Here is a 26,500-nt window from a genome sequence, read left to right as displayed (position 1 = left end):
CAAACACTGTAATTTCTGACCACTTTGCCTAACCATCAAGATGGCGTCAAAAACTGTGTTAAGGCCTATTTTAGGTTACTGTAGACCTTCAAGGGCTGACTTTGTCCAAAATATTTTTTCACGCTAAATTCACGACTACTACATGTACTTAATTTAAAGTCAAGGTAAAAGAAATTGATTTAAAACTTAAAATGCGAAAGAGTTAAAATCTGCGACTATACTATTGTTGTCTAATACCTGTATACTGTCTAGAGCTGGATGCTGAAGAAAGAGCTTTAACAGATGGAAGAATTGGACCAGAGACAGTAGGAATTGATAGAGCTAGTCTTTGTGGCTCTATGAATATTAATGATGGCATCGAGGTACATGTACTTCAAGAAAAGTATTTATTTCAATGATATTGCTGGCTAATGTTTAGTTTTGAGTACATGTAATTTCGAGTTTGGTGTTTTTGTCACCCCACGCTTGATGCGCAAAGTGGGTGCTTCAATCTTAAATTTTGAAGATGTAATTATTAAACTGAGTGAAATCCCTTTTGAATGGAGACTCTAGGGCACTTCCCTGACCCCAGTTGTTCAAAGGGTGGATAGTGCTACTGAACAACAGGGAGGTGATGTCCTTTTAATAGAGGGTTGTTACATGTATGACTGCCTAATTACAGTAAATAATGTTAACAACTAACATTTTGCAGTTTATCTATTATTAATAATGGTAAAGCATTCCAGATCGACAGTGTTGAATTTGTCCCCTGTCAACGATAAGTTCCCCTTTTTGAGGTTATAAGATTGCTGTGGCCAAATTAAGTTAACAGATGTCTTGTGTAAATTTGTGTTGTTTACTAGATTGAAAGCAAAAGCAACTTCGGCAGTGTTAGAGCAAATCTCTGTGTTTGCAAAGGTATTCATGAATTCCTTGATAATATATGATTAATATATGTAAATTAGTTTAGGTAATCGGACGGTTTCAAGTTCAATTTGGAATTAATTTGCACTTGTGAGTTTTTCAAAAAGCTGAAATTGCACTCGCCGAAGTGGCTCATGCAATTTCAGCTTTTTGAAAAACTCACAAGTGCAAATTAATTCCAAATTGAACCAGAAAAACTGTATGATTACTTATTAATAACATAAACATGAAAATATTTGCGTAGAGGAAGTGCCAGAAGACCTTTCTTGAAGCCATGTTTTCTCATTTGAAAAAAATTTTTTCAAAGTTTCTGCACAAAATTTTCGTCCTCATTGTACCTAATATCATTGTCTTCAAAAATTTTCTATTGTCTTTCAGCCAATCATAATTCAGGATTACAATGTGTAATTTGCACTGGTGTTACACTTTTTGCACTGGTGTTACATTTGAACTGCCTTGCCCTCAGCCAATCAGAATTGAGTAATTTTTTCATGTATATTATTAATTAATAAATTATGAAAAATAATATAGATGAGTCAGTTGCAATCTACTGTAAACACTTACTTATTAGATTGCAAAATGGAATTTGTAAGTAAACTTAGAATATAGCATGCACCTAAATTTATACTAACAGTATTCATGACTGTGTATTATTTTTATAAAATATACAGTCATTTTCAAGGCCACAAAGTGTTTTGCTAGGAAAAAATGCTTGAATATATATCGTGTTCTGATCAATGTAGGGGGCAGAGGGCTTGTTTAATGAGGTAGACCGCTGGCACCAATTGGAGTGCCAAATGGACAAGCCTCTAGGAAGGGGCATACTCCCCCAGAAAAATTTGAAATTGGCATGCTCTGAAATGCCATTTTAAGCATTCTCTTGGAGATATTTTGCCCCAAAAAACTGTTTTGGAAAAGGTCAAACTACCAAGAATATTAAGAGATTACAGAGACTGTCTTTTCAATTTTTTATATACATGTAGTGCTAGAGTAACTGAAAACATATACCACACCCTGACCCCGTGCCCCATCTCTATCTACAGACTTGACTTGGCTGTCCTGAGACAAGGACAGTCAAGATTCAGTTACGTTCCAAAACAGGTGTTTTCTCCATACATGTATGTAAATTACCACTTCACAGGTATTACACATATTTCACAAAAAGTACATGTAGACAACTAAGAAATTGAACTTGCTGTTTTTTAAGCCAGCAGCTGGCACTTAATGAGAACCCTGGAATATATAGTAGTTAAATTTTAGTTTCTGATTGTATTGTTTTCAAGGCAGGTGGATGTATGAGATATTGTTAGGGTCCAAAGGGATCATGCAGCTGGGATGGGCGACCTTGCAGTGCAGGTTTACTAACGAGGTCAGTCTGGAAATATGATGTGAGAAAAAAAGGTCACCTTTATCATGATTCCAAAAATTTAATGACTAAACTTGCACCAGGCCAATGGCTATTTGAAAGATACATATAACAAGTTGATCTGATTTGAGAAGCCAGGAGGTCAAATCCTCACCATGATTTTTTTGTTGTTGTTATTTCTATTCCCCCACTGAATGGTTTTTGAAATTGCAAGTCAGGAGTTATTAGGGGTGACAAACTGCAGGATGTTTTTTTTTATTTATTGAAGGAGTGTGTAAAGCTCAACTGGAATGGGGGTGCAAGCTAAACAAAAACAAGGGAAACAACAATGAAAACAACACCTCTTCTGTGAATGTTTGGTACATATATACTGTACAGTGTATGTGTGATGATTCGAACAATTTTAAACTTTTGATAATTTACACAGTTGAACACTGCTATTTCAAACTCTCAGGGGAAGTGAAAAATACAATCAATTGTATGGTGCACATACATGCAGTTTGAAATAGTGGGAGTTTGAAATAGCCTATAGTAAAGGACTGAAGGGCAAGTTCGAGATAATGGGGAATTCAAAGTCTAACTAAGTTCGAATTAGCGGGATCCAACTGTACTCTTTTAGCATTAAATCCAACAGCAGCAGCAAAACTCGGTCTACAGAAATTAATTCAGAGTGTGGCTGGAGTAAAACTGCTGGCCTGGTGAATTTTTATTAACTTTGAAGGGAGGCGTGGTGACCTCATCGTTAGTGCGCTCGTCTCCGGATCGAGTGGTCCGGGTTCGAGCCCTGGCCGGGGACGTTGTGTTGTGTTCTTGGACAAGACACTTTACTCTCACAGTGCCTCTCTCCACCCAGGTGTATAAATGGGTACCGGCGAACTTAATGCCTGGGGTAACCCTGCGATGGACTAGCATCCCATCCAGGGGGGAGTAGAAATACTCCTAGTCACTTCATGCTACAGAAACTGAGATAAGCTCCGGCCTGATGGGCCACTTGGCTCGTATGCAGACTTTACCTTTACCTTTTACCTGGTAAAATTTTTATTCTTGATAAATGGTGGACATTTTCCACTCTCACTGACACTTAATACTGTATCTCCTGCGTAAACATGTAAATTTAGCATTCCTTGTACATAAGGAACTATCTAAAATGTACATGTACTACATACACCATGTAGATCACAGCATTATTTCAGATAAAAGTATATAATATGATTGTTATAATAAATACCTTATAGAATAAGATGGCAGATGACTTTGATGAGTTCCCTTCTCAGTTCTGCAACTAATAGTGTTATGCTAACCTGTTTCTCCACAGGAAGGTGTCGGTGATACCAACGACTCCTTTGCCTATGATGGCCATCGGGTTAGAAAATGGAATGTATCCACAGCAAAATATGGAGAGGTACACATTTACCAGAATGTGCTCTAAGTTTTATTTCATTTTAGTACAACAAGAAATACCCAGTATTTATCACTTACTGTAAAAATATTAAAAACTTTCACTGCCACATGAGTTGCTTACTATAGAAACAACTGTTTATTATTAAATGAATTTGTTATTGCAAATAGATGATTGACTTATTGCACTTGATAAAATACAGTAATTATATTAAACTATTGTGAATGCTACAAAAACTTTTATATTTTCTAATTTTATTACTGTAAGAATGAAACTTTTATTATTTAAAATTGTTTCAATGTTCAGGAATGGATGGCAGGCGATGTTATTGGATGCTGCATCGATCTAGATGAAGGCACAATTTCTTACAGCAGGTTGGGTGACTTAATGTAATAATTGCGTTAGCTTCTTATAAAAAACGATTTCAAAAAATATTTAAGCAGAAAAATTAATGCAAGTAAAGTAACATGACGTTTCGACGACTTCATGTCAAATTAATTTAATTTATTCATTTGACAATGATGACATGAAGTCGTCAAAATGTCAGGTTACTTTACATAGTGCATTAATTTTGCTGCTTAAATTGCATTAGCTAGTAGATATTGTTACAGATATTGAACAGATACATGTAGTAAAGGGTTTGAACCCAGGAGTATCAGTAGTTCACCTTGTGTGAGCATGTGGGCAAGGGTTAACTTCTAAAAAGAACTGCAATTGTTGGTGACCAACAACAGTTCTTTCAGATCTACATGTACCCTCACCCAGATGATCATACAAGATGAATTATTATTACAGATATTAGTAAATAATTCAATTAATTACAGACAACGTACATCTGTAACCCTTTGAATTGAAAATCACCTAGCTGGAAATGAAAAGATTTTGATATGGTATAATCATACCCAGCTTCTGTAAAAGAATGACTTGGCATATTTTCCATAATAAATAAAGTGTAAGGATTGGAGCCAATCCGAGGACATGTAGTGGCAATGTAACTGTTATATAAATGACCAAATACAGATGAATATCAGGTGTTAATTATTATTGTTATTATAATAGTGTTAATTGTAAAATGATAACTGAGATGCATGTAATACTGGTTGACTGAATCTTTTTTCTACAGTAGGTGAACTGCAAATGTCATTTGGCATCCATGACATGCCAATGTTCTTCAGAACCTTTTTTGAATTAAAGTGTACATCAAGAAAATCGAAGACTGAAAGACTTGCCCTTCAAATTTTTTTAACAATGACATGTAGATCTTGACTGAATGCAAGTGATGACAAATTATAAAATCCAAGACTTGCTGAGATGCCATGATCCTTGTTTGAAAATCTGCAACTCATGAGACTTGCATGTACATGTAGTGATCTAGACTCTGAGACAGAAACTACTAGAAAAATGAAACTTTGCGGCTCAACATAAAGGATTCCATGATTTTATACGTAATAACCTAAAGCTACCATTTAAAACCCCTAATGCAAATTAGTGGACCCTTAACGTAACATTTTTATTTAAAAATTTAGCCTACTCACTTTTTAAAATCGAAGTGGGTGTTGGTAATGTTCTACCTTCAGTTCTGATTTTTTTTTCTTCTCCAAGGAATGGACATTCTTTAGGCATGGCATTTGACAATGTGCAGTATGGTCCAGGTCTTGCTTATTTCCCTGCAGTCAGTCTTTCTTACGGCGAATCCTGCCAGATGAATTTTGGGGCAGCACCTTTCAAGTATCCTTTTGTCTAATATTTTGAAGTGTTGAACAGCTGTAGTGAAACATCGTCTTTTAAACATTAATTCTTATGTTATAGTTTAACTTCACAAGTAAGCAAGATGAATCAAATCCTGTACCGTGATTGGCTACGCAAGTGGTAAGATACAGTTTTCTTGCCTGCTTGTGATTACCCGCTGTATCCTGCAAGAAATTGAGGGTACCTGAGTAAAATAAATTGATTGTTCAGTCACTATTCAGCCATCTAGACCTTATACGTGGTACATAACTCACGCAAATAGTTACCTTACCTACTTGTGCACAGTCAAACAGAATCTACAGTCTTAGGCTAGAATAGGACCAAGTCAAAATGAAGGCAAATGCACTGGTCAATACTTTTAGAATGGACTGACAGTATTAAAAAGCTGTTTGGCTGAGTGGTCAGCACATTGGTCTTCAAATCTAGTGGTCCTGTTCTGACCTCTACCTGGATTTGTTTCATGGTAGCTTTGAGTTCAGATCCTCGACCACAATAGTAAATAGCCAACTGGTTTGCCTCCAGCCAGTTGGGATTCTCAACAATGTTTAGTTTGAATTATTTGGTTTTAGTTGTTTGCTCGGCTCCACTAGCCTTTGTGCTATAAACACTGCCAAGGGAAGATAAAGGTTATTATAAATTTATTTGTATTTTGTATTTTTTTTTTTGTCTTTTGACAAAGATAAAATCTTTCTACCTGGCTCTTGTCACATATTTTTTTTAAAGACAGAAGAGATGCTGAGAGCTCTAGACACTGAAATTAAATTGTAGTTATAGCCTGAATTGTTCCATTCAACAGTCAGCTGGCATTTTTCTTAACTGTTGAAAGATTTCCTGTTGAAGATTACAAGCCTCTTCAAGATCCTCCGTTCTCAGATGTAGCCAAAGCTATGGAGCTTACTTCGTGTTTGGAGAGACTTTTACCAGCTGTAAGTTTAACCTTAGAGCTTTCTTAAATTGAGAACTTTCTAAATAAACAAGCTTGACCCAATTTAGACGCTGCTATCAAATGAACATTTTCATCCTTGTTTTTCATGTGTCATCGTTACTTCAAATATCTGGTCGACGTTTTCAAATTCTGTGATCATTAGGGACCGTTCATTTTTTATAAGGTAGGGGGGGCTGGTGGGATTGGGGGGGGGGGGCATGCGAAAAAAAATGGCTTTCGAGGGGGGGCCATCCCAAAAAAATAAGGGAAAAAGGGGGGGTCACGTGAAATATTTTAGGAAAACTTTAAAATGGCATAATGTTTGAATATCAAAAAAATTGCTATAGAATAAACATAGAAGGCAGGATACAAATTTATTACAAACTTTCCTTCTGCTTTAAAAAACGTTTGGCGGCAAAAAGCATTTGTAGCTACTGAAAAGAAGTATTTTAAAACACTGTTATTTTCGAATGCAACTTTCACTGGCACTCATCTTCATCTTCGCTGTCGTCGAGTTCTTCGTCGCCGCTTGTGCTGCTATGGGAGTCTCTTTCACCAATGCTGCAAGAAGCAGCAATGCTTTCCGTCAGAGTGTACTCTTCAGGGAACATGAAGGTGTAAACATAATCTCTGACTTCCCGCTCAAGGTTTGTGGTGAAATAATTCCCTTCCAAGAGCTGTGCGATGTATGGCCCATCTCTTCTAAATAACGACGTGGCAACATCCTCAACTTTAATACACTCTTCCGGGATGGCCGTTCTAGGAGGGTACACAAGGCATTGTGGAAGATCATTTCCTAGCGGGTTTCCAACACAGATTCCATAAACTCGTTGGACGTTGTTTTCAGTCCGCTTCCTCTTTCTTTCATTAGACGTTCTGTGGTTTTCTTTTTTCCTTCTCTTTTTGTTGATGTGCTGTTTGAGTATGCCTTGGAATATGCTGTTATAATTGCTCTTCTTATTTTCTAGTGCTTCCATGTCCTGCGTGACCTTCGTCAACTTAGCTTCTATACATTTGATCTGTTTTACATTAAAACTGTGGGTAAATTCTTCGCCCTGCTTTAAAGCAAGCCCATTGGACTGAAAGAGTGTGGAATCGTGTTCCTTTACATCTTTCAATATGACATTCAACTTTTCCACCATTGCTCTGTGCTCTTTGATGGAGAAGTTCACTTTTCTTCCATCACTGGGCTTCAACTGGTACCCTGGCATGGAAAACTCACTCGCCCTCTCTGAACAGCCATCCGCACTTAGAAAGATTGCTTCTTTTGCTTGTAAGATGTCAAACTGCCTGGATCGTTCAGCTGTAAACCTTTTCTTAAACGACTCGTCGCTTTCGCCATTATTGCGCATTTTGGAATTTTGCGCATTTGAAAAGCAGCAAGAGTGAGAAAGTAAAGGTAATTGTAAGACATTCATGCTTGCAGCAGAAGAGTCCTCTCAGAGCTGGCCAACCAACACTGAGAAATGCCAGGACATTGACACAAAATAAAAACAGGGCAAGTGCTGACAGCAGTGAAACGGATGAAAGTGACAATGATGAGTATGACAGTGATGCCATTGACTCTGGTGGAGAAGATGACTCAAGTGACGTCATTCTTGCATTCATCAATTCAGATGAGGAAGATGCCAATGAGAGGCCAAATGCCACACGCTCAGAGCGAGCCATGACTAGGAGATCCGAAATTGATTTCTCTTTCTTTTGATTTGTTTTTTAAACAACAGCTCTCTGTAGTATAGGGATTGTAATTATTGTCTTCATAGTGAGCACAATAACGTGAAGTGGGGGGATAATAGAGAAATATTAAAAAAGTTGAAATCTAAATATTGTTTGTTCAATTTTTTTTTTTTGGGGGGGTGGGTCATCCCAAAAAATGACCGCTATAAGGGGGGGCCATGTGAAAAAATTGGTAAGCTGAGGGGGGGGGGGGGTCATGCGATTTTTAAATGGTGCTTCCGAAATCCCACCAGCCCCCCCTCCCTCATAAAAAATGAACGGTCCCTTACATCTTGGAAAAATCACTAATAAGATTAATAGGAACTTACAGTACCACACAATGCATTCTCTTGATCGTTTATTAGACTTAACAGGTACAAGACATATTAACAGTATTTTAACATCATGTTCTAGAAGTGTCAGACTATGACTACAATTTAATTTCAGCATTTTAACATCATGTTCTAGAAGTGTTTTGTGCAAAAACGAAGGTACTTAGTCATAACTTAGCAACGCTTTGACCAAACCGGCAGAAGAATCGCCATGATAGCTCCCCTTAGTTAAGGAACAGTTGCTAAAATTTCAGCTTCCTTTCTTTGTTTTACGAAAACATCCATACCCCTCCCATGGAAGTTTTCAGTTTAACCCCCACCACCCCCAATGGCCCCTCTGGATATTCTGGTTGTGCTTCGTACTTTCCTTAAAAAAACTTTGGCTTTTGAAACCTCCCCCTTGGAATTTCCAATAACCTTCCTTGTACGGATATTTTTCTGGCACTACACAATATACATCCGATCTTTCTTGACAATTTGTTTCCTACGATAATTATTAACATAAGATAACTCCTCGGTATGTGTTATCGCTTATTTTCTTGTTGTTTTTATCTCACAGCCAGACAGAGTTCCTTGGTTACCGCCTTCTCTTCATGGTCGCTCTGATACTCTAACTCTCCTTACCACTGCGCATGTCTTTGAAAAACTGGGGCCTCTGTTGGTAAATAATTGTTATGCTATTTTCTGACATTACTAACAGTCTTAGGTTGCTTGTTTTTTTGGGAGAGTAGTAAGATATGTAGCGAGCTAAACACACTAAACGGTTTAAGCCTTTAAGCACATGTCACGTAATTTATTTGGTGCTTAGCTTCCAGCAGTTTGGCCATTCAAGAGAAAAAAGGAGGAGTTGTTGGACACAAATTAAGCCCGTGAAAGTGAACTTCAGTTACCCAATTTATCAACCGCATGGTGTAACCATCAATGTAATAAAAGATATAAAGTTCTCAGTTTTTAATCGGGGAGTTTAAGCAACAAAAATTATTCAGATTTTCGACTACAAATACAACATCACTTTTATGAAAGATGAAAGATGAGTGGTTTTCATTTGAGTATCGAAAAGTAATTGTACTTACTACACTACACGATTGGCTTAAAAAAACTCGCGCCAATTTTCCATCCAATCAAAAGTAAAACCAAAACCGATCGTTACTCGTTCGCACACGTTTTCCCGCGCTTCGCGTCAGTTACCTGTAACTACTTCGAGTTTTGATTGGTTGACGGTATTGTCTTTGTCCTTTGTAATTGGCTAGAGTGATAACTTTGGTTTTGGTTTTACGACACTCAATTGAAAACCGCTCTAAACATGCGTTCCGTTTTTCCTGGGGCGGGGGAAAGGTTGAAGATACTCGCCGCCTCTTCCAGAGGTATAAGTAAAGGATTTTGGTCTCATGTAGGGTGTTCATGAAGAAAAGCCACAATTTTTAGCTTTTAAAGTATTTTTAAGGGTGCACTCAAAGAAATATTAACAGGAAAAAAAAAAAAAAAAAAACGCTTTTATTTCCGTTTTTGGGCTCGATTTCTGCGGGTAGCCACGCTCAGATTAGTTTCTAGTAGGGGTTTAATTTAAACTTTCCGACGATTATCCCCGACCTTTTCATATGAGTTCCACCTCCCCCCTCCTTCCCTGGGCTAAGGAATCTCAATCTCGCATGGTACCTACTGATTGCTTGATGTAATCTGTACTTTATGATGCGGTATTTTTTAGACTGGAGGTTATGTGGTGGAAGAGGTGCTCCTGCCGTTTTTGCTCAAATCCTGCTCTGGAAGTAATCCATTGGATCATCAGCCAGGCGTGCACAAAATACTGGATCTTATGTGGGTGTGCATGGAGGTAAGCTCATACATATTTTAAACAAGTAGCAAGATTGACGGAATCTTAGTTGAATGAAGGTGCAGCATTTGCTGTAATAGCGAGGTACACGTATTGGAATTTTCACAGGCGGGTAGAACTATTTGAACTGAACTGGGCAATTTGCCTGGTGCGCAGCTCTTAATGAAACCCCTGTATTATATGGGTCCGTAGTCTCTTACCTGCCAAAGTCGCCATCTGCAAAGTTCCAAAAAAGTTTTCTTTGAAAACTTAGTAACTTTTTGTGTGAATTTTAGTCTCATTTTCTTATGCGTTTCCTTGTTGTTGGTTTGTGTTTAGGAATTTGAAATCGAACCATGTCTGAGCCACTTGCTGAATGCGCTTATCAAGGTTTACTGGTTTCAACCGGTTACGTTGGATTTCAGGTCACAGGTATGGGTACCGAACATCTCAGTGTGATTTTTGCGCAAACCAAGAGATAATGCGAGAGAACGACTTTCTTACTTAAACTTCTTCCAATGGTCAGTCTTGAAAATTTATTTATAGACGGCAGCCATTTTGTAGAAGATGCTTGATTGGTTAAACGTTGTCACTCATTTTTATATATCATGACTGCATCCGTCGCTTATCAAAAACACGCCAAAAATCTGATGTTGTCGAGCTATGACGTCTTATCTTGTGACGTCATTGTTCGTGAGCTCAAGAAATGTGGGAAATTTGAAACTGGTTTGGTTTCAAGTTCACAGTGAACTTCAGAGGAAAACCACTCCAAATGAAAAGTTAGCACTTTCAAGATCCTCCAGGACCCAAAACTTAAAAGAGAATGGCTTATAAAAATGAAAAAAAGAATGCTTCATGCCCTCGAAGCATCCGCGCGTTTGTATAAAAAACTTTACCGAAGACAGCTTCGAACAACATCTTGTAGTAAGGAGTTTGCTGGGACCCTCTTTCAAGCCTCGTCAACTTGTAGTCAAGAAAGACGCGGTACCGTCGATTTAGAACTTCACTATGGAACGTTGCAAGCCGGCAATTGGACGAAAAACAACGATAAACAAGCGAATAATGTCCGCCGAACAGCGGGCGAACTCGTCTGCCATTTCCCAAGTAAAATAAGGTTTGTATTTAGGTCCAAAACCTTCCCCACGAAAGCCTCACTGACGCAGAAACGCAGCAATGTTCAAGACAACAATGACGTCACAAAGCAGTCTCAGTTCCATTCCTTCCGTTAAAGTGCGAGGTCATTTTGGAAACGTTTACGTGAAACCATCGGCTGTCTTCGTACGTTAAACTTTTTTACTCCTTTTCACGGCTCAGAAAGAAAAATATCCTCGTAAGTTTCCTTTTACATGTTTTTTTTTTTTAAACATTTCGTCGCTATAAAGCGGCTGAAGAAAAGATGTCTAAATTTTGGTTCATTTGACTTTTAAGATATATCACCAAATTCTCAGAGGAAACCTTGAGATAAATCTGCAAGAAAAAGGTAGGAGAATTGATATGTACGTCGAATATTTAAACAATTTTCTGTTATGTTCTTTTCTCTCTTCATCTCCAGGTTCGTTGTCTGTCCTTGGCCCTTGCTATCCTTAAACACGACAGGACTCGCAGGCTTTGGATTGCTTGCAAAGCATATCCTTTGTCAGTGAAATTAATTAACTTAAGCGCACTATTTTGGTTGTAAAAGAACAAAGCCTACTGCCCCTCATGTCGATAACCTGATTCCTGCCCCTTTTGTTCAGAATTGCCACTCTCCTATGGTTGCGCTCGCATTATGAAGCAAAAATGGTAGCCGTTTGGAATACATTATACGTCCCATCCGGAATCACAAGGGACTTTATACCATGACATAGAAAATACAGCCAATCAGAATACAGGAAAGCTGTTGTACACTTGACGGTATTACACCTAACGCTCCGTTATTATTACGCCCAACGTTGGCCACTGTATATTTTATAGCATGGTATGAAATAGTTATACAACGCTCTCTCGTGGTATACCATGCATACAAATGCTTGTATTTTTTTGTTATACACACGAAACTTTTAGAAGATACAAGTGACTCGTGGGATATTCCATGGTGTACCATTGAAAAAAAATTGCATAACTTGGATGTATAAAACAGGCAGACTATCTGTTTTAAGCTTATTTGCCATGACATGCACTTGTGTGAATGTTAAATGTAAAAGTGTTTTTTAAGGTTACTTCCCACCTTCAGAGGCCAAAAAAATCGTTTTTTCTTTTATTTGACAAAATTTAAGTTCGTCATTTTATCTAGTGTTTCCAAAAGAAAAACATTAAAAATCTCAAAAAGCGGCCGAGTTATTCAGAAAAAACGTATTTTCAAATAAGGTTAATAAACTAGGAAGGTGTCACAATCTTGTCAACGGGCGAGAACCCTGGGGAAATTTTCGCGGCAAACGCTCATCGCTCGTATTTCATGTCATTTGCATATTTTTATTTACATCACGCACTTGACAAAAATTCCCACGTGGAAGCTCTTTACGCTAACTCCTATGGAAAAATCAAAAGCAGAAAAAAGGCCTTCGGTAAAGAAAACGAAAAAAACCGGCCCAAAGTAGAAAGAAAAAGCTCCATATTCTCAAGGATAGAAAAAAAAACCTTGCTGAAAGCGACAAAGGCCCTTGGTTTGGCCAAACGCCTTCGACATTCTCGGCGTCTGCTGAAGATCCGGAGCGTTTGAATATCCTTGGAGCAATTAGCTTAAAAATCAAAGTCAACGTCAGTGCAGGCTGCGAACAAGATTCTTCGTTGGAATCTGGCGGAAGTGATGAAGAAAATGAAACCTACCCAAGGGAACTCCTTTCAGCAATAAGGGTATTTCTTAAGCTGTCCGTCGATTCCTTAACGTCTTGTTTTTCAGTGGCACATTTTCCGCCTTTAACCTTTTTGGCGCGGGTTTTGCCTTTGCCTTTGCCTTTGCCTTTGGCGTCTTTGCCCATTATATTACGTCGCCGTCCTGAATTGAACTCCACTGAGCGAGATAAAAAAAACATGTTACAATGCGATGCTTTTCCCAGGAAATCTTGATCTATTGTCATAGGCACTAGGAGGTCGTGTTGTTCCATTGGTTTGCGGTTTTATTAGGCGTGATAATCTCCGGGCGTGGCGCGAGTTGTTTACGAACCTTTACAAGCTAAAATCTCGCATTTGATTTTTGGAGGAATACATCCACTTTGAGCGAATTTATAGGGTATGCAGATTTGACGGATTTTCGTGAAATTTTGCCAGAACATTCCAGAGATAATGACAAACCAAATTGTGTCGGGAAATTTTTATATTTAAGACATTTTTCCCGTGGCGTCCATTTACGCAACACGTCTCGTATATTTTTAGCTACTCCAACTTTAGAAGTGGATATCTAGACAACCAATCGGAATATCGAAAAAGCCCGACACACTTTCGTTGATTGATGCCTTGTGAATAAGACTGTGCAACCATTTTGCTCGTACTGCGGAATCCGATACCCGATAAATTCAATAGAAGAAGCCTCGGTCGTTTCACGCATTACCGCCTCCTGACACTTCCTGAAAGAAAACATTGCTGAAATTGTATTTTTTTCTTAAAGTACATTTATTAAGCTTTCTTATGATATATAGTTTGTTGGGGTTTTATTGAAACTGGCGCGCGTACGATTTTTTTCCCGAAGGGCACCTGCGAAGGTGGGAAGTAACCTTAAACTTCCTTTAAACTTACATGTAACATTGCGCTTATTTTTTTTTTCTTCTAGCACTAGTTATTTAGTTTCCTTGACTATGTAAACTTTTCCTCAGAAGTTTAGTTATTTTATGCATATCAAACCGCCGGATGACAACATTCTACAGTCGTCGTTTCCTTTGGTTTGGTGGGAAAGCGACGATGTGAGTACAATACGCTAGTTATTAGGCCGCCGCGCTGCTCATAGAAGCTCTCATGCTACTTGAAATATCGGTCATATTCCCATCCCTCAAACAACCGATCTGTAAGCCTCGTATGCCACTTTGCATGGAGATGTTATATTCTGCCGTGTACAAATCCTGTGGGGTACTCCCAGAAAAATCTGGTGTGGGTGTGCGGCCAGTTTCCCAAAATCCTTACTCTATTTAAGACCAAAATCTGTAATTTTCCCTACCCTATCTATGACCTGGCCAAAAATGGGATATTCTATTTAAGACCCGATCCCATACTTTAATCAATACCCTGTTTCAGACCTGCCTTAATCTTAGTTTTCTAGTTCAGACCGATGTTAAAGGCATTGTGAAGGGCTTTTGTTCAGGCAGGCAGGCAGGCACGAAGGAAATAAATATATAAATAAATAAATATATAAATAAATAAATAAATAAATAAATAAATAAATAAATAAATAAATAAATAAACTTATGACTTATTTTTGAATCTGTTTCAGGAAACTTCTAAGCCAAGTGAGGCATCTAAAAGAGAATACACGACAGCCTGTAATAAACTTAAAAATAAAATTCAAGGTATGGAATATTTGTTAGAGATATAGAGCACTTGTGAACTTGTTTAGTTAGTACAGATCTTTTAGACTGATGTCGAAGGAAAGCCTAAAACTGAGAGTCGGTTACAAGGTTATTCCTCTCTCGCGAATTACTATAAATCTAATAGCGTTCTATCACGAGCGCCTTTCTCTGATTGGCTACGCTACTCGCTATCTATTCTGTGATAGATAGTGAGTAGCGTAGCAGTGTCCTTTTGTTAACAAAATGACGGCGGCTTCTTTTCGTTTTTGAAGTGTATGTGAAGAGGGTTTAGATAAAGTTTTGAACGACTGTTAGATTTATACGATAGAAATCTCGAACTCATAATCTAATTGATAAATAGTATCGTTGGGACTTAATGTTCGTGACAAAATTGAATTGTGTTTGCGAGGATGAACACACCCTGGAGTGGACAGGTGTATAAATGAAGTTGTAGTTGTACAGGGCTCGCACAGGAGCGATAAATCTGAAGGTAATGGCGTTGATATCTGAGAAAAAAAGTCTGGAATTTTATTCAAGCTTCTGCAAGTTTATTATTGTTTTAAAAGCTAATTATATGTCTGCAAGCAGTTTTCATGCCGCTCATTACGTTTTAAATAACTTTCTTGGAACAAAATAATGAAATTTTTGGCAAAAATATTTTTCTTCACTGAACTTCATAGAACTGGAGAAAACGGGGTTTTACGTTCTTTTTACTATAGTTCTAAACACGAATTTAACTTGTTTTCCTAAATATACAATCCAGTTGTTAATCTCATTGTCATTTCAGTGTTGGAGAATATTCAGGTGGAGATTTGCAAGATTTTGTTAAAAGGCGATGATCGACCAACACAGGTAACTGGGGCCCGTTTCTCGAAAGCCCCGGAAACTTTTCGGGCCCGTAAAGCCTTTTTTAGTCCATCTGTATCTAAAAACGGAGAAGTGTATACGCCTGAAACTGCTTGTATGAAGGGAACTTTTCTTCATATTGGGAATATGTGAATAAAACAGCTCTGTAATCGTAAGGTTCGAGATTTTGCTATGGCTTTACGGGCCCGAAAAGTTTCCGGGGCTTTCGAGAAACGGACCCCTGGGCTTTGCGTTTCCGATCTGTTTGTCCGCAAAGGCTCTAGACACTCGCTGCGGAATAGTGACTTCGTATTACCACGGTTTAGAACTATACGCTATGGCAAACACTCTGTTAGTCATCTTGGGCCATTCTTATGGTCAAAACTTACCGAAAATCAAAGAGACTCGCCTAGTCTACCTGTTTTTATAAAAAAAAAAAAAATAAAATAAAAAATAAGATAACTGAACCTTGGCGACATTTGCTGTAATCACGGCAATTGCTGTAATCTTTGTAGCCAATAGAATTATTTTAATTTTTACAATTTTATCTTGTCCATAAGCTAACATACAATGTAGGATCTCTCATACTCATTACGTTTTTTTTTTTTTTTTTTTTTATCATTTTCCTGTAAATATTCAAATTTTATAAGTACACGCACCGTATGTCAATTAGTGTTGCTATTTTACTAGTGTCCCCAATTAGAGTATCTAGGCCTAACACATACACACTTAAATAAAGGTTTTTACTTACTTACTTTACTTACTTAGACTCACTCACCGTTTAGGGTAGTAGGACTGTATATACGAAGGTTTTTTTTTTTTTTTTTTTTTTACATTTCTAAGCGCTGTAATTTACGGTACTAATGAGTCGTTTTTAGCTCTAGGAACAACTTTCCTTGTCATTCGTGTGGACTACGTGCAACCAAGAACTTATTTCATTGAGCATTGCAATTTACTATGTTCTCCAGGGAGTTATCCTTTTATTAGAAATTAGACCTCAAACTTGAGTCTTCTACATATGGTCAGCTAATAAATCTTTTAGAACTTGAATCGTCCAATTCAGAGTGTAATCATGGTTGTAATTTCAAATCGGCGTGGCGCTGGGCGTTCGTTCGATCTTGAAATTACTCGCGCGATTACTCCCTGAAATTGAACTTCACTTGGTCGAATTACTCTTACTAATCACGTTTCTTGGTATTTACAGGACTCCAAATCAACAAGAGTGCTTTTTCTTGAAAAGTTTAGAAAATTCCTTCAGGAAAATATGATGACCATTGCGGTAAGATACACATAGTTCTCTTTTTTGAATTACATTTTCCTTAGCCACTTCTCCGTTCTCGGCTTTCATTACTTTATCATCACTCCAACTGGAACCATCAGCTATGTAATATTCCAAAAATGAGCTCTCATCTCGAACGTTGTGCGTTTTTTTTTTTCCTGCAAGCTGTCAAATATCACTTAGAACTACAAAGATCCGACTGGATTCTGCCACTGGCTTATTTTTCAAATCGAATCTCGGTCTAATCTCAGCTTCAGCCTTCTTGTGGGCGAAGACCACAAGAGCTCTAGGAACGGGTTTAATCTCGGAGGGCTTTCTTTCTCCCTGGAATATGGAGACGTTAGTTTTCCTGGCACTGTATTCTGACTGCATTCTTTCCGCACAGCTTCAGCCGTCCAGCGCATGCGCAGGACCAGTGATCACGTGTTTCTACCACAGATTGGTGCAAGCAGTCCGCTGGCATTGGGAGCAGTGGGTTCATGAAAACAAATCTCCAATCAAAAGTAAAGGTATGTGTGAACCTGGAACCAATTTGTCAAAAACATAATTGCATGCGTTTGTTTACATCATGTCACCTTTCCTTGTGTTGATATTCTTCAACCACAACTGGATAAAGATTTCAATTAGGTGAACCATTAGTTAAATCGATAAATTGAGCGCATGTTGCAACCAAGGTAAAGCATATTAAGACGGATTCTGCTCAAAGTTCGCGCAATAAGTGCAAAAATTATTCACTAAAAATCTACTCATAGCACGGTAACTTTGCATACCTTTTAACACAACTCACTTTAGTTCATTCCTCTAAGTGACCCCGTGATTAAATTCTCAAGCATTCTCGAGAAGGTTGATGTCAAACCTCGTAAGGATGCTTAAAGCGTTTGTTATTGTGTTTTAACTAACGCGAAACGTCTGTTTTAATTGAAATATGGATAACTTTAAGTTCAATTTTCTCTCGCGGGGTCTCGATAAGTTCCTTTTAGTTGTATTCAAAATATTGCCATGCCATGAGATTTAACTTAATTATTGCCATTATTGCTCGAATGTTCTGTGGAAATCCTTGTAATTTTTTTTTTTCTATCTGCTCAGCTTTCTTTAGTACTTTTTTCTTTTTGCTTAATTAAGTTAATTGTTTTATATGCTGTGTTTTTTCTTTTCTTGTAAATGTGGCAAAATAAAATGGTTGGTTGGTTGGTTGTTGGTTGTTGCCAACATTTCGTCAATACCCATTCAAACAACAGGCTGGGATTGTCTGGATGGGGTTACCTGACAACTGACAAACACCGGAAAATTTCACTTACAACAGGCATTTGCTGTCAGATTTACTTACAACAAACCAAAGGGTTTAGCCCTTGATATTCGTTTGATATTCATTGCAATATTATTACTTTAAGTCTGTAAATATTAATCATTAACAATTGGATCCTCATACTGTCTGTTACACGATCACCCATTGAAGGCCACGCGCTTCAGCTAGGCCACAGAGAAAATCGGCATGTCAGCTGTTATTTTATATTCCCGGGATTTTCGTTTGAGTGGTTCGCTTTTCAAAAATTCAACAACTTCTCGAAACCTATCTGGGAAATTTTCTTGCCCGGCATTTGTCACCGTTTTGAAATTTTCGGAATTTTTGGTTGAATTGAAAGTATCCTAGGAGAGATTATAGGTCTTCAAACAACCTAATGAAACCTTTCTCGTTCTCTCCGTTCTGTGGTTGTCAGTTAAGCTCTAATTATTTATTTGTCTGGTTTGCTTTGTTTGGGTTCAGATGCTTACGTCCCCAACCACATTTTCCTCGACGACAAAGTTCACTTTTGGGACCTTCCAAGGTAACGTCATACACTAGATAGATAATTCCAATAAACCAGAGTTTGCAAAGCTGCTAATGTAACCGTTTTGGTAGCTTTGCGCTATTAAAAATATTTACTCTAGTTGTGTTGATGTAAACATTATTGACTTAGTTCTTCTTAGTTTAGAATACTAAGGGGAGGAAACTTGCCGGGATTTTAAATTTGCTATATTCGTACTCAATCCTCCGTAAGAAAAAATTTGGTTCATTATTTTCAGATTTCCTTCAACTTAAATGTAATTTTGTACGTGGCCAAAATAGCTCAAAATACCGCGACTGAGCTCCTTTAAGACGCGTGAAAATAAACACGAATAAGTTATATCGAAACTGAACAATGCATTGCCGTTGGTATCTGGTATTTTTCATTGTTATATCCGGATTTGGAAACGACCGTTAACTTTTATCACTACTGTCGGAGGTCTTTCCTTTTTCTCGAAGGTGGGTGGGGGGAAGGGGGAGGGGGCAGGGTCGGTAATCTTGGAACTTTAGTCCAGTTTTGGCCCTCTCAGTGTCACGCAGCGCTACGTTCCCCAACGTACCGCTACGTTCCGTGACAGAGAGGGTGAAAACTGGTCTTGGTGTTATTGAAAACGATAGCAAATCGTAACGTTAGTATAATAGGATAACGATTTATCTCAGTTATAAGGTTTTCTTAAATTTTCGGCGATTTCTTAGCTATCAGTTAACATTTCAACCCATTTCTCAGGTATCAATCAATTTTGCAGATCTCAGATCTCACCTGTCAGATAAAAACTGTTCCACTTCTCAGCTTACAGTTAATATAAACATTTGACCAATTCAACTCCATCAAGACCCTCTTAGATTGCTCTTTGTTGTTGTCTTTCCATAGACTTGGTGGCGTGCTGTCACATCTCAAAAAAGCCTACCCTGGTAAGTCGCATAATCCTGACATCGCTGCGTATTGTAAAATGGTATTGGGAATTTGTAGGCCAACGTTGCGCTAATTTTGTTCGGTAAAACACGTTATGGGAGACCTGGGATTGAGAACCAGACCCCTTTGTATGTACTTGCTGCGCTGTCATAATTATTTGGGTGAAAAATTGTAGTGGGACCAAAGTTGAAAACTTTCAGTTCTTTCCAATTCGGAGGATCTAAGGAGTGTGTTGTTTTCCGTCTACTGATCGTTTCCTTTATATTGCATATTAGAATAAATCTACCAGCGTTCTATCACGAATGGCGTTCACTGATTGGCTACGCTACTCATTATCTATTCTGTTTTAGGTAGTGAGTAGCGTAGCAATGAGCGCTTGTTAACAAACTGGCGGCCGCTTCTTTGCGTTTTCGAAGTGTCTGTGAAGAGGATTTGGATAAAGTTTTAAGCAACTAGTAGATTTATACTAATTAGAAACAATGTTAGATTACTCGCCCTCGATTTCTATGCGCGATAGAAATCTCGAGCTCATAATCTAATTGTTAAATAGGCCATTCTAAGTTAACCTGAGCATTTTAATAACCCCGACATGGGTTTACCTCAAACACTCGATCCGAACTTTCACTCATTAACCTTCAGGGCATCGCGTCTCACTAAATTAACTTTTATACGTAGAGGTTTTACACTCTCTTGAACAGTGTTGTTACAACTTTCATGATTGTCTCTATCACTTTTAATTGACAATTTATTCTCTTGTTAGATGCCATCGAAACATCAGCCAACCGAGTGAAGTCTGGTGAGGCGGACGAACAATCTTTGACTTGCGAAGATCGCAATCTCGAACCCTCATTGGTTGAAATGTTGGATGGCGTCATCATGCTGTACCACATTGCTGTGCACAAGCAGCTATCGAAGGTACGTTCTTGGGTCCGAGTTTCTAAATTTCATCAAATTAGGAGCTAGATCTCGTTTCAAAACCGCAGTTCAAATATATGGTTTTCATATATTCACTTGTATTCTTCACCTTCTACGGGTATATAACAAACTCACAATGTGACCAGCTCCCAGTTGGCTTGATAGCTCATTTGGTAGAGCACTGCACCGGTACCGCAGAGGTCATGGGTTCGAATCCCGTTTAAGCCTGAATTTTTTTCAGGCTTAAATTTGACAACTGCTTACGTTGTGTAAATAACTGCGATGATTAATAATGTCTTCATGAATTAATTTGGCAGTCTACTTTTGAATTCATTACACTATTTAGTGACGGGAAGCTACATCAGCTTAGCTAGTTTTCATGCGGTCCTCTATCCTGGTCGAATTGCAATTTAGAGTGTTGGTTGACTGTTGCAAGCTGCGATGAGTTGATGGGCCAGTATTTCATTCAGGGGTAGGGAAGGGGCGGTTACAATACATGTCATCTAGTTGTGAAGGTCACTATGGGTTATGTGCAAACGTAAAAGTTAATGTTCTCATTTCAGGTGAGAGCGGTCCGGGACAATATGAAACAAAACATCAAAGCTCTGGAAGAAACAATGGGGAAGATCAGACGCTGTGAACCAGAGGTATAAACAACTTTATATCAGTATTAATCCACAAATGATTTCTCTCTCTCTCGTTCATCATTGATTAAGGTGGGCCACGTGGTAACTTTGTACCGAGCGATTAAGAATGACATTGAGTATTTTCTTTCAGAGAACAGACGTGCTAACAGAACTGGAAAGATCTAAGAGAGTATTCATGCAAGAAAGCACGAACTGCGCAAGGCACATGGCTTGGGTTTCCACTCTTATTTTCACCAAGGTTCGTATCTGTGTACAAGGACTCCATCACACGTCACAAGCTTCTTGTGGCTTTTAGCAAAGCTAAGCCACCTTTTTTGCGACTTAAATCGCTACTCGTCAAGCAGCAATATCGTTCCAGACTCCGCAGTCCTAATTTTGGTCAGCACCAAGAATATATCTTTTTAGCTTGGGGGGTTTGTTTTCCCATCACAGACCACGTGATGTTTTCTAGAGAATAGCTGGTTTTCACGTGACGTCACTAAAATTCAAACAACAAAACTATTGATCTTCCTGCGATTTTACTTTAATGATGTATGAGAGCAGCTGAAAACTAATATTCATACAAATTTTCGCTCCGAATAGGTTGCTAGTTTTGTGATACACTACGCTTGAATTTCTAAGCTTTTGCGTGACGCTACGTTTACATGACGGCCTAGAGAGCTGTCATGATGGTTAAAAAAGGTGACTTATTTCGGGGAACTTGACTATCTGAACAGTTCATGTCTTAGAAAAAAGTATTATTTTAATGTTTTAGAGTTTCTCGAGAAATAAATTCACGCTTTTGTAGCAAAACTCAGTGACAGATGTTTCTGTTGGTTTCCGGCCGCCATGTTGGTGCCCATACGGATGGGCACCAACATGGCGTCTCCATACAAATCTCTGTAAATTTGGGTAAAAAATTTCTTCGCATTTCTCGCATAAGAAAAATTTCTGTGACCAGAATTTTGGCGAGAGTCTTTGCATATTTGCCTTCTTTTATTTCCCAGATTTTGGACTTTATCTATTGACTGGTTTTGTTTTTTTATTTTGATCTATTTTGAATTGCGTGACACTGAAAACGAGCAATTGTTCTTTAATCCATCTACAAATTATTTATTAACTACAAGCGGCTACTTGAAAATTTGAAAGCAAGAATTCTCAAGATTATGATCACATGGTCTTAATTTGGGAAAGAAACCTTCCGAGCTACCCCACCAACCCGTGCTTCGAGGATTTTTTTTTGATCTCGCTCCAATTTGCGCTCGGTCAGAATGCAGAAAAAGATCTTCGTACGGGGACGCTTGCTACGGTGGCTAAGCTTGTAGGTTCTATGGAGACCTCTCGGAGAAATTGGAAGGTCAACCAGCATGTTATGTGTACAATCAAACCACAACCAGGACTTAACGGTTTCAGTTTTTTGATTTGCCCAGAGCCCCCAGGCATTCGGTCACCGCTGACCGAAATAGCGTGGGGTCTGGGGATGAGAGTGGTCTGTCAGGAAAAAGCTGGAATATTTAGAGCACGCACGAAACAGGTGTGGGGATCAAAATTTGACTCTGTCAATATGGGCATGCTTTTTATAAACGCTCGGTAATAGATGGTTCGAGGTGCGAGATGGTAACCCTCATACTGGATATCACTTCATATATACAGCATTTTAGATGACGAACTTCTATTTTCTCGTTACCTGCTTGCTAGGCATTATATGGTTATTCTAAGGAGAACTCGACTTTTGATCACTCTAGGAGAAACAGAACGACGTTCACTGGATGTTGAATTGTATTGTGTCATCCCTGGAGCGGGGATCCTCTAAAGAACCTCTCTTTGAGTTCACGCCTGAGTTCTACATGGAGGCCGCTATCAATGCATTTCACGGGCTCAGGCACTACTTCCATCCTACTACAAACTTCGACGATATTCCAGGTACAAAGTCTTCTTTTCTTTGGGAATCTTGTAGGCGAGTGCTTTTACTGGTCATAATCTTGAGTTTCAAAACATGGGAATCTTGCCTCATAAGCATACGACTTGGGGTAGAATTGACTCCGAAAGTTCAAATAGCTTTAGAAGCTTAGTCACAGGCGAAAGTCATGGCTCTATGTGAGTACTATTAAAAAAGATATTAGCTATCAAACACTGCAAAATTGCTGGGTGGCAAAAGCGATAATGATAATTGTTGATTTATTCTATTAATTCTCATGGAAGCAAAATTGTGAAACGAGTCGCCTCCGAAAGTTCAAAGAGCTTTTGAAGAATAAGTCCTATGTGTGTATTAGCTCTCCAACGCTGCGAAACTGCTGAGTGGCAAAAGCGATAACGACGCTATACGATGTTTGTAGTTTTTAAACCCGCATCAATAGCTTGAACTACCTTGAACTAAGTGCCATTGATTTGTGTAATGTAGACGTTGGTTGGGTATAGCGAACTGTTGGTTGAATTTTTCAAAGAATGAAGCTAGATGTTAGCTCGGCCTGTGTAACTCGAGGGGAGGTTTGTGTATTGGAGTCCCGATTTCTCGAACCCTCATTTTCTCAAACCTCTCGATAACTTGAACCAAAAGTCGTTTCCCCTCCTCAGGCGAACACTGTAATTTTACCCCCGATTTCTCCGAACTATCCGATTTTTCGAACCAATTTTCGTTTCCCTTGGAGGTTCTATAAATTGGGGTCATGTTACACTGTATGTATTAATATTGCAATGTATAATCTTTCTGAACTTTAATTTATGTCTTATTTCTGGATACTACGTGTTATTTCTATTTCCATACGAATACCTTTGGTTAAAGTTCAAGTTCAAGGTTCATTTCAAAGTTACCACTTAACACACGAGGGGACAAATTCCTGAGACCAGTCCCTGAAACAAGTCGGTGGAACAAGTCTCTTCATGTGAAATAGTCACAGATCTAGTGGCAGGGACTAAAGGTTGGTTTTTCTGACTTGTCCCACGAATTCAAACTGGCTTGAACTGTTCGTGTGAATTTTTCGTGTGAACTGTTCGTGTGAAGTGTTGGTGGAAAAAGTACAATTCGAGTTTGGCGACTTTGTATCATAAAGTAAGCATCTGTATCCCAAATTAAGCCCCGCAATAGACCTCTTTAGCTTGGACGGTTTGTTTTCCCATTGTAGACCAAGTGATATTCTCTAGAGAATTTTTTTTATCCATCTTAAAATTATTCATTCATATAGATCGTTTTCACTGTCACGCAATAAAAAATAAATCGAAAACCTTTCAGTGGATAAAGTCAAGAAATTGTGATCTTATAGGAAATAGATAGAGAGGATACTTCTCCAAGTTTAAGGTTTGTACGTTTTCCCAGACTGCAGATATTTGTCGAAATGTTTCGCAGAAATTTACAGAGTCCAGTATGGAAACGCCATGTTGGTGCACCTCTGTGGTGTACCAATGTGGCGGCCGGAAAATAGTGTGAACATCTAGAACTTATTTTGGCTATCTAGGCGACTGATTATCTGTACTGAGCAAACAAACATTTACATAAACACTTTTCCTAATGATCTAACTTCTAAAAAAGCTAAAAATCATGAGATAGGTATACATTTTTCGATAAATGCGATCGTAGCTTTGTGTCACGTACCGCCTAACTCTGAAATTCAAAATACGCTGGGTTTCAAATGAAGCACACCATTGAGCTGTAACATTGTAGACAGATATAAATTTACCCCCTCTTATGCCTGATGGGGATAAAAACTTTGGTGGCTCTTTAGTTTTCGACTTTATAAAATGATGACGTCACATGAAAACGATCTATACATGAGACCATTTAAGAATTTGATAGCAAGAATTCTCAAGAGTCTGCAATGGGAAAACAAACCGCCCAAGCTAAAGAGGTCGATAATGTTACATTCTGTTTATAATTATCTCAACTTAGCTAGCCTTTTTGGCTCTAGCTCAAACTCAGAATTGCTGGGAATCGTAGTTTACTTACGTTTTGAAATTTGTTCTTTGCTTGGTTGTATTGAGGAGGGGTTGTACATGACCCAAATAATCATAGCCAAACATTTCAAAGTCATTGCGATACTGCTCGCCCAACTGCTTGATATACCGAGGAGGAACCTGGGAATAGTACTCCAACACTTAATCCGAGCCGGTTGATTTGTGGATTGGCGGGAAAGTTACGCGGTCGTCAATTCCCGCCATTTTTAGTAGCAGAGGTGCGTCGTCTTTCAAAGTCTCTAAGTGACCAATGAAATCGTAATTAATAACACACGGATGACAGAGCTGCTCGTATTGTCGCCAATGTTGATCCCGCGGCACATCATTGGAAAAATACTGAATAAACTCAGCGAAGGTGATATTGATGTTATTATAGTCTCCATTGGGTTTATAATCATGTAGACGGTATGCTTTGACGATTTGTTTGCGAGTTCGTTTGCCGTATCTCCTATCCCTTCCAATAATCTTATCTTTGTAAGCAGAAAGCAAGCGGTGCAGGGGTTCCCGAACGAAGAGAAACTTGAAATAAGTTTGAATGCGCTCAGATCTTTGCTTGTCTGTATATTGAGATAAGCGCGGCCACAAATTCTTGCGATGGATCTTTTTTATGTTCTTGTCGAGTCCACGAAGATCCCCTAACACTCGTTTCCACGTTGTTGAACTCACTTTCGGAATTGTACAGTAGATAATGTTGTTTTCATCGTCCACAGTAATAAAGTGTAATTCGCTGGAATTTGGCCTCGTCTGGTATGAATGTGTGAGACAGTATTCTCTCATTAGCTTCTTCCTGGCAATCTGTCTTCCTGCAGCATCTAAAATGTGGACAGTTTTTTGGTGATCAGTTTTTTTTTTTTTTTTAAATGCCTAAAATTCAGTATCAGCGCTTGTTATAGGCTGCTTGCTCAATCTCTTTGAAGTTTCGAAAGTACATGTTAACCTACTAAAAAGATACACATTTCAGTACGAACCGTGCAATTTTCAAAAACGGAGATCAAAACATAGAGTTGTAAATTCGAATTTTATTTTACTATCTGCCGGTTGCGGCCTGCGGGTTGCCGCTAATCTTGAAACTGCTCAGTATAACTGTCGGGTGTGATTGGATTAGCGGTGATGGAGTGATTGGTTGATTGTTGATTACTCTTGGAAATTAAAGAAAAGCTCAAACGCTTTTAAGGTTTTCAGTGTTGGTTGATTGCCTAGCAGCATCTAAGATTTGCAATTTATTTGGGAATAAAACGCGTTATACGAGTGTAATTAAAAGAAAATTTATTAACACAGACACTAACACGCTTATGATGCAAATTGGTGTATGCTCATTTATTAGCATATGCGAACTGTACTAACCTTTTTTAGTGTCTGTCAATGTTTTACTATTGTTATTATATATTATATATTTGTATTTTAGTATATATATTAATGGAACTGACCGTAGTCAACTTATCTGATCGTGCCGTAAATAATATTTGCAGGTAA

At 38.4% G+C, this 26,500-nt stretch overlaps 1 protein-coding gene and 1 pseudogene across 1 annotated transcript in view; one reads left to right on the top strand and one right to left on the bottom strand.

Annotated features, from left to right (window-relative positions):
- Nucleotides 1–26,500, top strand: part of LOC110041157 (E3 ubiquitin-protein ligase RNF123-like) — a 48,132-nt gene that overhangs the window by 2,804 nt on the left and 18,828 nt on the right. Inside the window, exons 4-25 of the mRNA XM_089275879.1 lie at nucleotides 253–362; nucleotides 843–897; nucleotides 2,187–2,272; nucleotides 3,585–3,671; nucleotides 3,975–4,042; nucleotides 5,271–5,396; nucleotides 6,244–6,343; nucleotides 8,950–9,051; nucleotides 10,096–10,221; nucleotides 10,540–10,632; nucleotides 11,753–11,826; nucleotides 13,979–14,075; nucleotides 14,600–14,675; nucleotides 15,463–15,527; nucleotides 16,726–16,800; nucleotides 17,186–17,309; nucleotides 18,566–18,626; nucleotides 19,497–19,537; nucleotides 20,299–20,453; nucleotides 21,017–21,100; nucleotides 21,231–21,338; nucleotides 22,825–23,002. Of these exons, the coding sequence (XP_089132005.1) occupies nucleotides 253–362; nucleotides 843–897; nucleotides 2,187–2,272; nucleotides 3,585–3,671; nucleotides 3,975–4,042; nucleotides 5,271–5,396; nucleotides 6,244–6,343; nucleotides 8,950–9,051; nucleotides 10,096–10,221; nucleotides 10,540–10,632; nucleotides 11,753–11,826; nucleotides 13,979–14,075; nucleotides 14,600–14,675; nucleotides 15,463–15,527; nucleotides 16,726–16,800; nucleotides 17,186–17,309; nucleotides 18,566–18,626; nucleotides 19,497–19,537; nucleotides 20,299–20,453; nucleotides 21,017–21,100; nucleotides 21,231–21,338; nucleotides 22,825–23,002 (2,091 nt within the window). The remainder of the gene's footprint in view (nucleotides 1–252; nucleotides 363–842; nucleotides 898–2,186; nucleotides 2,273–3,584; nucleotides 3,672–3,974; nucleotides 4,043–5,270; nucleotides 5,397–6,243; nucleotides 6,344–8,949; nucleotides 9,052–10,095; nucleotides 10,222–10,539; nucleotides 10,633–11,752; nucleotides 11,827–13,978; nucleotides 14,076–14,599; nucleotides 14,676–15,462; nucleotides 15,528–16,725; nucleotides 16,801–17,185; nucleotides 17,310–18,565; nucleotides 18,627–19,496; nucleotides 19,538–20,298; nucleotides 20,454–21,016; nucleotides 21,101–21,230; nucleotides 21,339–22,824; nucleotides 23,003–26,500) is intronic.
- Nucleotides 24,900–26,056, bottom strand: LOC110041191 (carbohydrate sulfotransferase 10-like; annotated as a pseudogene).

Source organism: Orbicella faveolata, unplaced genomic scaffold (assembly GCF_042242905.1).
Source record: "Orbicella faveolata isolate gen_17 unplaced genomic scaffold, um_ofav_v1 contig_4, whole genome shotgun sequence".
Lineage (NCBI taxonomy): Eukaryota > Metazoa > Cnidaria > Anthozoa > Scleractinia > Merulinidae > Orbicella > Orbicella faveolata.
Note: the sequence above shows the minus strand (reverse complement) of the source record. Positions and strands in the feature narration are given on the sequence as shown.